The sequence below is a fragment of the Mus caroli genome, unplaced genomic scaffold (assembly GCF_978045245.1).
Source record: "Mus caroli unplaced genomic scaffold, Mus_caroli_1 scaffold_1, whole genome shotgun sequence".
Lineage (NCBI taxonomy): Eukaryota > Metazoa > Chordata > Mammalia > Rodentia > Muridae > Mus > Mus caroli.
Genome location: NW_028227256.1, coordinates 103,172,714 through 103,184,994, shown reverse-complemented (window position 1 = coordinate 103,184,994; position 12,281 = coordinate 103,172,714). Strand labels below are relative to the sequence as shown.

At 39.4% G+C, this 12,281-nt stretch overlaps 1 protein-coding gene across 1 annotated transcript in view; it reads right to left on the bottom strand.

The window, feature by feature from the left end:
• Positions 1–12,281, bottom strand: part of Phlpp1 (PH domain and leucine rich repeat protein phosphatase 1) — a 216,375-nt gene that overhangs the window by 64,393 nt on the left and 139,701 nt on the right. Inside the window, exon 4 of the mRNA XM_021161069.3 lies at positions 10,882–11,048. Within this exon, the coding sequence (XP_021016728.1) occupies positions 10,882–11,048 (167 nt within the window). The remainder of the gene's footprint in view (positions 1–10,881; positions 11,049–12,281) is intronic.

The following is a 12,281-nucleotide window of genomic DNA, read 5'->3' as shown; positions in this document are numbered from 1 at the left end:
CCTCCAGGTCCATCCAATTGCCTAGGAATTTCATAAATTCATTCTTTTTAATAGCTGAGTAGTTGTGCTGGTTAATTTTATGCCAACTTGGCACTAGCTAGAGTCATCAGATAGGAGGGAGCCTCAACTGAGAAAATGTCTCTATAAGACCAGGGTATATGTAATCTTGTAGGGCATTTACTTAATTAGTGATTGACGCAGGGGATGGGGCCAGCCAACCAGAACTAGTAGTACTGGGTTCTACTCCATGGAGAGCAAGCCAATAAAATAAGCAGAACTCCTCCATGGCCACTACATCAGCTCCTGTCTCCAGGTTCTTGTCCTGCTTGAGTTCCTGTCCTGACTTCTCTAGGTGATGAACTATGGATGGGGAAATGTAAGTCAAATCAACCCTTTTCTCTCCAGCTTGCTTTTGGTCATGGTGTTTCATCCAGCAACAGTGACCCTAACTAAGACAATGTCTTTACAAAGTTTTAAATACATTTTTAAACTAAATTTTGAGATAAGTTTTTCTAACTATTCCCCTAAACTAAAGGTATTTAAATCTACAAAAGGGAAGATGGTTAGCTTCTTAAACTGATTAGAAAAGTTAAAACACACTGATTCATGTATACAATGTATCTAGTGTTATTTATAAGACAGAAGGATTTGCAAATCAGGGCAACCACAGATCTATAAGCTTATTTCATTCTGGTTTGCAAAAAAAAACTATTAGGAGCAATATACCCCACAGTATATGAAGTGGAGCCATTTTTATCCAAGGGCTAGAAAGAAAAAAAAGCTATAGTATCAAAGTTGAGAGAAATGAATAAATAAAAAAAACAAACAGTCAAAGCCCTGCCAAATCTTCAGACAACACCCTGCCAGTCTTCATAGACTTTTTCTTCTGGGCTTATTCAACCTATCTACCCTTAAAAATATATTCAAATACACAAAATAGTCATATGAATTTGTACATGCTTAGGAAATAAAGCCAAATCATATGATGATTGTTTCAGACATGATATTAATTAGTCTTTGTTACATGTATGTTAAGTACATTTGTGATGGTAGTTGGTTTTAGCACTTGCTGCACATGACATTAAACACATGGAAGCATTCATGTCCAGCACAAGTTCTCACATGAGCTGTGCCATTTGCCTTAATAGTTCCATCGAAGTGAGCATTATGATATCCAAGGATAGGAAACTATCACTGCTTTACTCAATGAACAAACAGAAAAAAATAAATACTATTCTTTTGAGCCATTATTTCTACCACCAATATTATGACTATGACTACTAGGGCAGAATTCGCATGTTAAACAAGTGCTGGACTAGTGAGCTGTATCCCTAGTGCATTTTCCGTAATCATCCTCGAACATCATTGAGTTCATTAAAAACCATTCTATAGGTGAAATGATTTCCATTTCAGAGCAATAGCTCTCGTTTATGTTGTGGTTTCCCTACTGCAGAACATATTTATTAACTGAAACCTTGGCTTCAATGTTAAGTCATGAAGGAACTGTCTGAAGACAAGCTGTAAACTTAGCTGTAGGCTTAGTCCTCACTCTGTATCTGTTCTGAAAGGCAACATGCTTAAGGAGCTCAGGTGGCCTCAGTGGACAGTTGCCAGGCTGCCAGAACTGAGACCACTCACTGAGTGTGCTTCCAGAGGCAAAGTTGCTTTTATTTGAAGGCTACAGTAACACATGCTCATTTTACTAGAAGCATATAGAGAATGAATTATGAACTTCTACCTCTCTCCAGTTCTGTCCTCTCATAGATAATTTGGTTCACATCCACATCATCTGGGTGTATTGATTTCAGTGTAATTTAAATTTAATACATGGTACAAGTTTTTAAAACAAAAAAAACCTACAGTTGTAAAACAAAACAAACAAGCAAACCTGTAGGTTCCTCTATTTCCCTAAATATTCAGTGTTCAGGTCCTTTCAGTTGCTGCTAATTGACAGACCAAAGATGACAAGCCAGTTTCATCTAACCCTCTCAGTGAAGCAGAGCTGCTTACAAATGGGAGGATATGTACAAAGTGCCTTTCAAAGACATATGCTTTGTCCATTTTTCTACTGGACTTCTAAAAATTCTCTACTCAACAGTCTGAGGAGCCCTGTGAGTCAATTTGCATTTACTAGATGTTGTAAATACTCCCTCTCTGAAGCCATCCTGCCCTTAACTAGTGTGTGCCTTTTGCCACACATTGATTTTTAAGTTTTACCGAATCAAATTTATTATTCTTTCCTAGTTTTTGTTTGTTAAATTTATTTTAATATTTACACTTTCAATTATTTTCATTTTATCTGTTTTTATCTACTTTATCTATTTTATTCTCTACCACATTTATTATTTCATTATTACAATTTTTAGTTAATATACTACCTTATGGCATTTTCATATACATTGTATATTGTAGCTTTCTACTTGTCCTTTTCCCCTGCCGGTGCCCTTCCTCCTCCAAGAGTCCTGTTTTGCTCTCGGAACATCTGTTTTCTCATAGACTGGTGAGAATAGTCTGCTTTCTTTTTAATAGCTAATTACATTTACTATATAAAATCATGTTTTTTAATGCTTCGTTAAAAATCTTCTATACTGGGGGAGAATAAGAGAAATATGGCCCTGCTTAAACACAACAGAGAAGCATGGGTAACAATAGCTAGTTTGTGCTTTCTGTTTTCTAAGACTGCTTCCCAAACCATGCTGCACTGCTGTCTGAGAGTCCAGTTTTAGCTGGTAAAACATTTGAGTTTTACATACAGTAAAGTTTCTCTTTAGAAAGACTAAGCTTAGGAGAGAAGGAAAGCCCTCTTTATAGAGTTTCATTATATTAAACTTTAAGGAACAATAGGTGAGCAAATGAACGAGAGAATTCAATCACCTTGACTTACCTTCCGTGTACCCTTCAGCCTGAAGCTCTTGCCCCTGGGTGCTCTAATTGGGAACTCAATCCTATAGCACATCAGGTGTGACACAAACAGCCTACAAGCACTCTAACAGGTGAGGAGTAGAGTACTTTGCATGGTAGAGGCTCTTGCCCCTGCATGCAGAAGGAATAATAGAAAATACCTTTTACACACATGGTCCTCTTGGGGCTATCTGTGTTTGTTATCTGAAAAACCCATGGCTCCCAGACCAGCCTCAGCATCTCTGGGAACACCCATCCCTCAGAAGGCACCTTGGCTCCCAGGGCCAGCCTCAGCATCTCTAGGAACACCCATACCTCAGAAGGTATGACTCATTTTCTGGCTCTCATTTGTCCTCACAAATCTACTCCCCTGGAACTGAACTTTCATCTCTTCCCAATTTCTTGGCAAATGTCTGCCCTTTACAACTTCTGAGATGGCTCCACACTGATTTATGCACAGCCTGCACCAAGACCTGAGCAATCCACCAGCCTCAGTCCAGAACGTATCTGCTTCTCTTCTGAGGCTCAGAAGTACACAAAAGCAAATGTGGCTTACAACCAGCTTCTCAACATTTGAGCTAAAACAAACAGAAACCACCCTATCTGAATTCTCAGCACCATAAATGACTCTTGGAGTCAGTAAAATACACATAACACCTTCTCATATGACTAGAAAACAAAAATAAACAGTTTAATATTTCACTTAGCTTAAAATTTAAATTTGCTCCTACAAAAAGATCTGCTCAAAACCTGGATATAAGAATTGCTACTGACATTAAAACCCAGAATAAGGTAACTTAGCTCAAGTAGGACAGCATGGTCTGCACCTGCTAGGTCAGGGATCAATCCCCAGGTTCGGAAGCTCACAAACATTAGTTTTCTGAAGTAACAAAAGAAAAATAAAAAACACCCGATGTTGGAAATGGAGATGCTGCTGTTATGGCAAATTAAAACATTTCCTAAAAGGACAAATCTGTATTTAAAGCCTTCTTTAATATTACTCAAACAGAAGAATATCTACTGATCAGATCCTGCATCTAAGACTCTACCCTAGGTTAACTCTATATACAAGGTAAAGAATACAGCTCAAAGGACAGTGGCAAAGAGTATGCAGGAGTAAGTTCCTATGAGTCCAGTGAGTTCGTTATATAGCAAACCACTCCAGGTACAGCAAAGTGGCTTTGAGGGTAAAGGACCTTGCTGTAGAAGCCTGGAGACCTGACTTTGACCCCTGGAGTCCATGTAAAGGTAGAAGAAAAAACTACTCTTAATAGTTTCCTGTGATATCTCCATGTGAGCCATGATAGATACCCTCCCTAAGATATACACCCTCCCTAAGATATACACCCTCCCTAAGAATAACAGACTAAATGAAATCACAGGATAGTCAATATGCGAATAAACAGTCAGTGGATTTCTAAGTATGCCATCTTTTTCTTTCTCTTCTCTTCTTTTCTTTTTATATAAACTGGCAACATACGAATCAAAAGGAGAACCAAGAAAGAAGTACGTTGCCATGTTATACTTTAAAATCTCTTAGGACACTGCTGCTTTGTCCACTATCACATTCTTTCTCTGTTCTTCTTTTAATCAACCAATTTGCCCATCAGTATATTTAATTCTCAATATTATTCAGGAGAGGTTTCATGTCACCTACTATTACACAGGTGGGACAAGTAACAGTGTTGGAAGATTTCTATTCAAGACAGAAAGCAATCACCATTTAACCTTGCAACAAAACGAGGTAAAGTGTGCTTGGTTACAAGCCCGCTGACTCATGCAAGAATATACAAGAGCTAGAGACCCACATCAAAGCATCATATGCTCTGAGGAACAGAAAATGAGCAGGAGCAAAAGCCACAGAGAATAGCTAAAGTCACAGGAGCATTCTATGGGAGAGGAGTGGTGGGAGCTCCCTCTCACAACCACACTAAGCATGTCTCACAGTGAAATAAGAACATTCCAACACTCAAAGATCACGAAGGATAGCTACCAAGGCTAGGCCCCGAAGCATCCTTCACTGAACATGTACTGGAGCACACAGATGTGAAAGGAGACAGGGCTTTTACTCCCCAGGAACTTGGATTGTTTGGGGGAAGAGCTGCAGTCATCTGAAGTAGAAGGGAGGAAGTTAGTGGATGCTCACAGGGGCTCTCCTCTTACTGAAGAGTATGACACGCAGTTAGTGACTAAAGAGAGAACAGTACAATAGACTCCTGGCTCTGGGACTCTCCAGTCTAACTGAAGCCTGAGATAACAGAAGAGGCTCCAGTCACCCCAGTAAATACCACTGTGAGCCTAGTTTGAGTGTTCCATGTACCTTATTTTGAGAAGCAACTGATTTACAGGCTATAAACTACAGGGTATGCTTGGGATAGACTAAGCAGGTTAAATTCACATAGCACACGAACGCCTATGGTGGTAAGGGCTGCTTAATGCCTAGCCACAGAGCATCTCAACAGAAAGACAGTAGTGTTTACCTAGAAAAACTTCAGACTAAATCAACAAAATCCCAGGATGCATGCTTCATATTTATCACAAAAAGTCACACCTTCCCTGCCTGTCATCCCTTTCATGGTAGGAGAGGGTTAAAATTAGGACATAAGCAAAGTTATGCTTTTTTTTTTTTTTTAGTTGTTTTGTGTATTGTTCATAAGTCCAAACACCCACAGAAAGAGAGGGTGTATCCTGCTTTTTACACAGGCCACTGTGGATACCCTGCTGGGCAAGTGTCATCATAGAAACCTCCCATTCAAAGCTCCATCTGAATGGCATATGGTTAACAGCATCAAAATTAGTCACTTGGGAAACAAACAAACTCTCCTAGGACTTTTGCTTACAAAACTCACACAAGTGCTGTGCGAACATTGGGAGTTAGATGTGTCTGTGTGACATGAGAAGTGCAGACAAAGAGGCTGTCTTCTCCAGCAGTGTGCTTACACTGGCCACCAAAAAGACACATTTCACAAGCCATCAGTAATGATGCTAAGGATGCCCCCGTCCCAAGTCACAAAGACATTCATTACCCAGTGCCATAAAATAGAGCATCTGCTGGCCATCCTTGTCACCTAGGAGCTAGGCAATGAGTAGCTGATTGCCACTTAGAATAGCAAATACCTCCAAACACTGTGTAGTACTAGACTATTATAATTTGGGTAATAACTTGGAGAATACACCAAAGACCTTAATAAAAACAACAAGAAAATGGAGTTGAGCAGAATAAAAAGGCTAAATTAGAATCTACCAGAAGTTTTTAAAATCACTATTATCCCCCACATATTATCTATAAATGGGATGAATATTAAAAAGCATCTTAGCTGACTTCAAGAGGTAATTCGGACAAAATTAACACAGACTGAGTAATAAAAATCTTTTGTTTGCCTTTGAGTTCCTTTTTAGAAAGTGCTGTCTGAGAAAAAACCAAACAGGCCATGATTGTCAGAGCTCAGGAAGTAGAGAAAGCTGAAAGGGAGTCTAAGCCCTAAGCCATCTCAAGGTTTTCCTTTGATCCAGAGCTCAGGGGGAAAATGGGAAGTCTCTGAAATAGAAAGTGCCCCAAGAGGATTCCCACTGCACTGCAAAGCTCAGGTGTACAAGAACCTGAAGTGTGCTAACAGCTAACTGGAGAGGGAGTCCATACATTCTGTGAAATTCCTGAATCATCTGGCAAACCTCAAACTCAGTGCTGGAAATCTCAGTTCCACCCACAGCACTTTGCACCGGCTACCTTCTTCCTTTACATGGACAACCCCTCTCTTCAGTGATTATCTCCAATCTTTATCACCTATCTTCACATGTAAGAGTGCATCCCACAAGGCTGGAGTGTCCTAAGTACTGCACAGGTTGTCTGGCAGATGAGCTGCAAAACCATCAGCAGGTCACTTCTTGTTCCAGTTTGCTAAGAGCACTCTCACCACTAAAATGAGTTTCCAGAAATTACTCATAAAATAAAAATTGTATTGCTTCTTAAACAAAGCCTAAGAATGTTAAAGTGTGGCAAGCATAAATAATTTGATAACTTCCTATTACTGGAATGTAAAAAGTGCCCGAAAGACAAGGCAGGAAATAGGGTCATGTGTTTCCCATTCCATGTGGACCAAAATACAGATTGAAGACTTTTAAAGAAAGGGATCTGAACTGCAGACAGAAATGGGAGTTTGTTCTCATCTCTCCACGTTTACTGTTATATCGCACCGTGATTGTGCACGAAGCTTTGGGGGCTCTCCCAGCACATTCCGCACTCTCTCCTTGTCAGTGAACGCCAATTTCACATCTACTGGTAACTCAGTTCACTGCTTCCTTTTAAGTCTTCCAAGTCTTAAATTCATTCCTTCCACCCAAAAGAAACATTCACCTTGTTTTAGGTGATACCAAGCTTGTTTATACCTCACCCACTCTAACATACACACCTAAGGTTCACTAAAATTGATCTTCAGGCATCACATCATATGATCAACCAAAAGGCATCTTACGAGACTTATGACCTATCCCTTAAGAGCCATATATGAATGCCACTGCTCAAAGCTCTTTGCAAACCTTCATCTATAAGTCTTAGGTTCACCTTCTGTTCTCTTTGGTGATGGAGAAACCAAGAACTGGACTGAAGCACACCATCCTTGTGTCTGTCCTTCTCCACCCTCAATTCAGCTCTAGGCTAAATAGGAAGGGGAAACAGAATAAAAGCAAAGACATTCCACCTCTATGGTCAAGAAATTTACACACAGAGTCAATTTAGAAATTTTCTAATGTTCATTACAGAGGTATAACAAGCAAGGAAGCATAAGCAATGTTTATAAATCAAAGTGGGAAATGAGCACATGGAATTGGACAAAACCAAACTCTACAAGACATCTTTGGAAATATGCTTTCAAGGACAGGCAGGACAGACACCAGGCTGGCCTGGGAGTGGTAAAGGCAGCAGGGCACCTCTCAAGGCAGTGACAAGAGAGTGAACAGTATTTCAGAGACTGGCAGTGAGTTTTGCTTTGCTTTGCTCTCTCCCCTCCCCCTCCTTTAGAAAAAAAAAACATTATGGGGGCTGGAGAGATGGCTCAGTTGTTTAGAGTACCACTGGGTACTCTTCAAGAGGACCAGGGTTCAATTCCCAGCACCCACATGGCTGCTTACAACTGTAGGTAACTCTAGTTCCAGAGGATCCAATATCCTCACACAGATACGCATGCAGGCAAAACACCAATGTACATAAAACAAAAAAGAAAAAGAAAAAAAATCACGCTGTTCATTTTTTTTAAATGAAAAACTTGTTTTCTCTTTTTCCTACTACCGATTCTTGGTTATGAATCTCCGTGTCATGTTTCCTGAGTGGTCTCATTATGCAGTTTTGTTTTTCTTTTCTTTTTCATCAAACCTTCAACCAAAGAGAAATGACGAATTACCAGTTTCACTTCTTTCTACAAGTTGCCGCAAAAACCTGTTACAAAGAAGTGCGTATGAATAACAAGAAGTGGTGACTAAAAGCAGGTCCCACTACATTCTCTCATGTGCTCACTCACAATGTATTTAATGGTCTCCCTCACAATGGTAACCATTTCTGGGGGACCTGATTTGCACCTGATTTGCACCTTCTAGGAATCTGAGCCCAAAGTGGATAAACAAAACAAAGAGTAAGTGACAAAGGTCATGAGGTCAAATGTCTCCTTAGGAGAGAGTTATACTGTAGGTCTCTAAACAAAGATTAAAGGTAACCAAATGCACAAAGGTTAAGGTTATAGCACTACTTCTATGCTTTAAAAAAAAGTCCTTTACAAACTGTTTCCTAGGATTCTGTAAAACTGTCAGGGAGTAAATACTCACACTCAAAGAAGAGCAACAAACAACAATAACAAATCACTACTGAGAGAAATGTTGACCAGATATCTGATGTTACACTTGTCTTCTTATGTGTGCATGTTTTCAGTGTTATTTACAGTAGGAATAATTCATTAATAATCATACATGAACTTCATGTCACTTATAATACAAATGTCTAATGATAATAAACACTGAAAAAAATAACAAAATGACACGAATAAATTGAAATCTTTTGGAAGTAGCCAAATATTACTGGCCTCAGTTCCTACAGGTGTGGATCAAGTCTGGAAGTAAGCATGGTTCCCATGTGCAATGCACAATGAACTGTAGAGAGACACATGGGAGTTACAGGACAGGGAGAGCCAGAAGGACTAGGAGGTGCCCTATCTTCTCTGTGGCCTGCCTCCAAGAGGGAGGAACTTTTTTTATGAGTCAGCACAGTACCTGACTCTCTCAAGACTGTGTGTGTACTTTTCAGAATATCTCCAGGCTCAATGAAGCACAGGGAGAGACTGGAGGTGGATTCAGCTCTTTCTGTTGCTGTCACCTTTTATATGGTAATTTCTAGAACTTTCTCCCCAGTTTCTGACTCTCCTGCCACAATTTCCTGGAGAACTATAGTCCCAAAAGTCTTTCCTGGGTACAAAACTGTGACAATCAATCACCTTCTATAATTATGCCCATGTAGACTAGGAACCACAAGACTCTGCCGATCTTCCGTATTGTGGGAGGAGGCTTTAGTTTTGTAAGCCTAGGAGTTGCCTGGAATTCCTGAGTCATTGGGAGTTTAGTTTGAAATCATTAGACATCCCAGAAGAAACAAATCCCACAAGATTATAATGTATAGTTTAAGTAAGAGCAACATGATTAAGCTAGCCAGCAATCCTGGAGAAGATGAGAGCAAAACAAGCCATGGTTATATTGGCTTCGGGAAAATCATGTTCACAGGTTGCTTTCAGGAGTATGATTCCCTTGTGTTGTTAAAAAAAAAAAAAAAAAAAAAAGGCATTCTGGTCTAGTACTATTATTCTGCTAAATGGACATAGTAATTAACTGCTCCCTAAGTTCTTATCACTATAAACACAAGATAACTCAGCAGTTCTTTTTTGTAGTGGATGACGTTAACACAGAGACCCACTCTGGCCAACATGCAGAGGAAAAGAGCACTCAGCTATAAATGGGTAATCTACATCACAGTCCTTGCACTGAGGCTCAAAGATCATCAAAGAATACAAGGTGGAAAGATTACAAGAGCCAGAGCAAGTGGACACCTGCAGAAAACTACTATTTAAGATGGCAGTACGGTTGTACACAAATGGAAAAAAATGCTGCAATGACACTGAGAAACAGACACTCTAACTGTGAAGTTAACTGTTAAAAACACTGTCTTGTTAACAGTAAAACGTAATGGGATTCTTCTTTCTGGGTATTAAAAATCAGACCTAAAATCCCAATGGCTGATCAGCATAGCTTTCTAAGCACATTGGCCACTGAAGGGATGCACTACTCTCTGCTCCTTGAACATAACTGCCTCCTCCTCAGTACAGTCTCTACATGCATAGTCACAAAAGGCTGCATATCCCACAGAATCATGCTTGGTCACTGCTTCAAAGTGGGAAAGGAAGGAACAAGGCGACCTCTCAGATCCTCTTGAGATACTCCTAGACATAATGAGGCAGATTCTCCTAGCTGATACATATGACTCAAGTCCAACATACTGACATCTAGATGCCATAGAGTTTTGGACTTAAACCTTGGTTCTTATGTCTTGGTTCAAAGACGTGTGTTTTCATGAGGAAAAACTGATCCATAAATTTCAAATCAAGTAATTTATTCTGAATAGACCCTTGAGCTTAGAAGAAACACACTAAATACCATGAAACTTTCAGTCTCTTTGCAGATAATGTAGGGAATAAAGTTCATTTTTAAAAGAACTGCTCTTATGTAAATCTACCCAATGGATAACTACAGGCCATAATTTTAAAGGCAAGAAAAATTTTTGGAATGCTAGCTGATACTGTTCTCACTATAAAGCAAAGCCATGTTATATTGCCTTCTGAAGAGAAAAATGTATATACACTATCCCTGTCAAAATAGTGAAGATGCCATTCCCAACTGGTCTGGTTTCCCCATCCCTTCCAAGAGATTCTAGTGCTTGTGCAGGCTTACCTTTGCAGTTCACCAAGTCCTCGGGCAGCTGGGAGGGTGGGGGTTTGCCTTAGGAAGTTCTGTTTTAAATTGAGATGAGTAAGGTCTTGGCTGTAAAAGAGGTTGGCAGGCAGATGTTCAAGGCTACAACAGGAGAGGTCTACTGAGCTTATACGTTGTGATGCAACCTGGAGAAAAAAAAAGAATACATTTAATTAATTGTTTACACATAGAAATGAGACGTTCCCTTTTGGGAACTCAGGAACAGCATGAAAGTCCAAATACAAAGAGATGAAGTATATATACACTTGGCACAAAACAGCCTGCTACTGTAAAAACTGCATAAGAGCATGCCTAAAGTAACCCAGCACAGGGCTCTGAAGACCTTTTAGGTTTACTGATGTCACTAGTCTCTCCTACAGGTGGTTTTAATCAAATCAAATCAAAACAAAACAAAACAAAAACAAGTAAGAGAATTATGAACAAACTGACACAAGAGTTTAAAGGAAATACACAACCATGCACTAGACAGGAAGACAGATGTGGTGTGTGCTGATTTCAGTGAGATAACTACACATTGATTGTGCTTTGCCTCATGGAGATGCTTTGCACAAAACAAAAAATCTATCTAAATGATTATCCATATATCCACTGCCCTCCTCGTTAAATAATTCCTACCAAGACCAGGATCCTAGGGCTACAAACCCAGATGCAGGCTGCAGAAACAAAGTGCACTGGGTAAGCTCAAATGTTCTTCAGGAATTACAAGGTCCATTTATAATGAAAGTGAAGAGATTTAGCCCACTTCAAATATCTTGGCTCTGTCTGATAGCAGATGTTGTAACATCATAGTTCTAAGCCTTTGCCTAACTTAGTTCTACTTTGCAAAAAAAAAAAAAAAGAATAAATGAAGGAAGGAAGATTTTACATTTTATCCTTGATTAACCTGATGTACTTTACTGTTACCAAATTCCAGCTTTTTCCCCTAACCCAGAAGAGGCAGAACAGAGACCTGGGAATGTGGCTCTAGGCCCAGAGGGCACAGATTCTATCTAAGCGCCACAACCTCATCACTGAGCTAAGATAAACAGACAGATCATTGATCTCTTCTGAGACTTGGTTTTCATGTCTATGTAGCAGTATTAAAATGGCACCTAGTCCTACCTTCATAGCTCAGAAAAACCATCAATAAATGCTGCTATTAATTTTATTTCTGTTGCTACAAAATAGAATTACTCGTAGTTTATATTGATTAATTCCCAAATTTATGTATATTTATTAGAAGTAAATTTGCATAAAACATTCTGCTGAGGTCATACTTGAATTCACAATAAATTACATTGTACATATGAAGCAGAAAGATGCTGTTTACAAAGGCTCAGATACAGAAGGTCTGAGTTGGCATTTCAGCAATCTCAGCT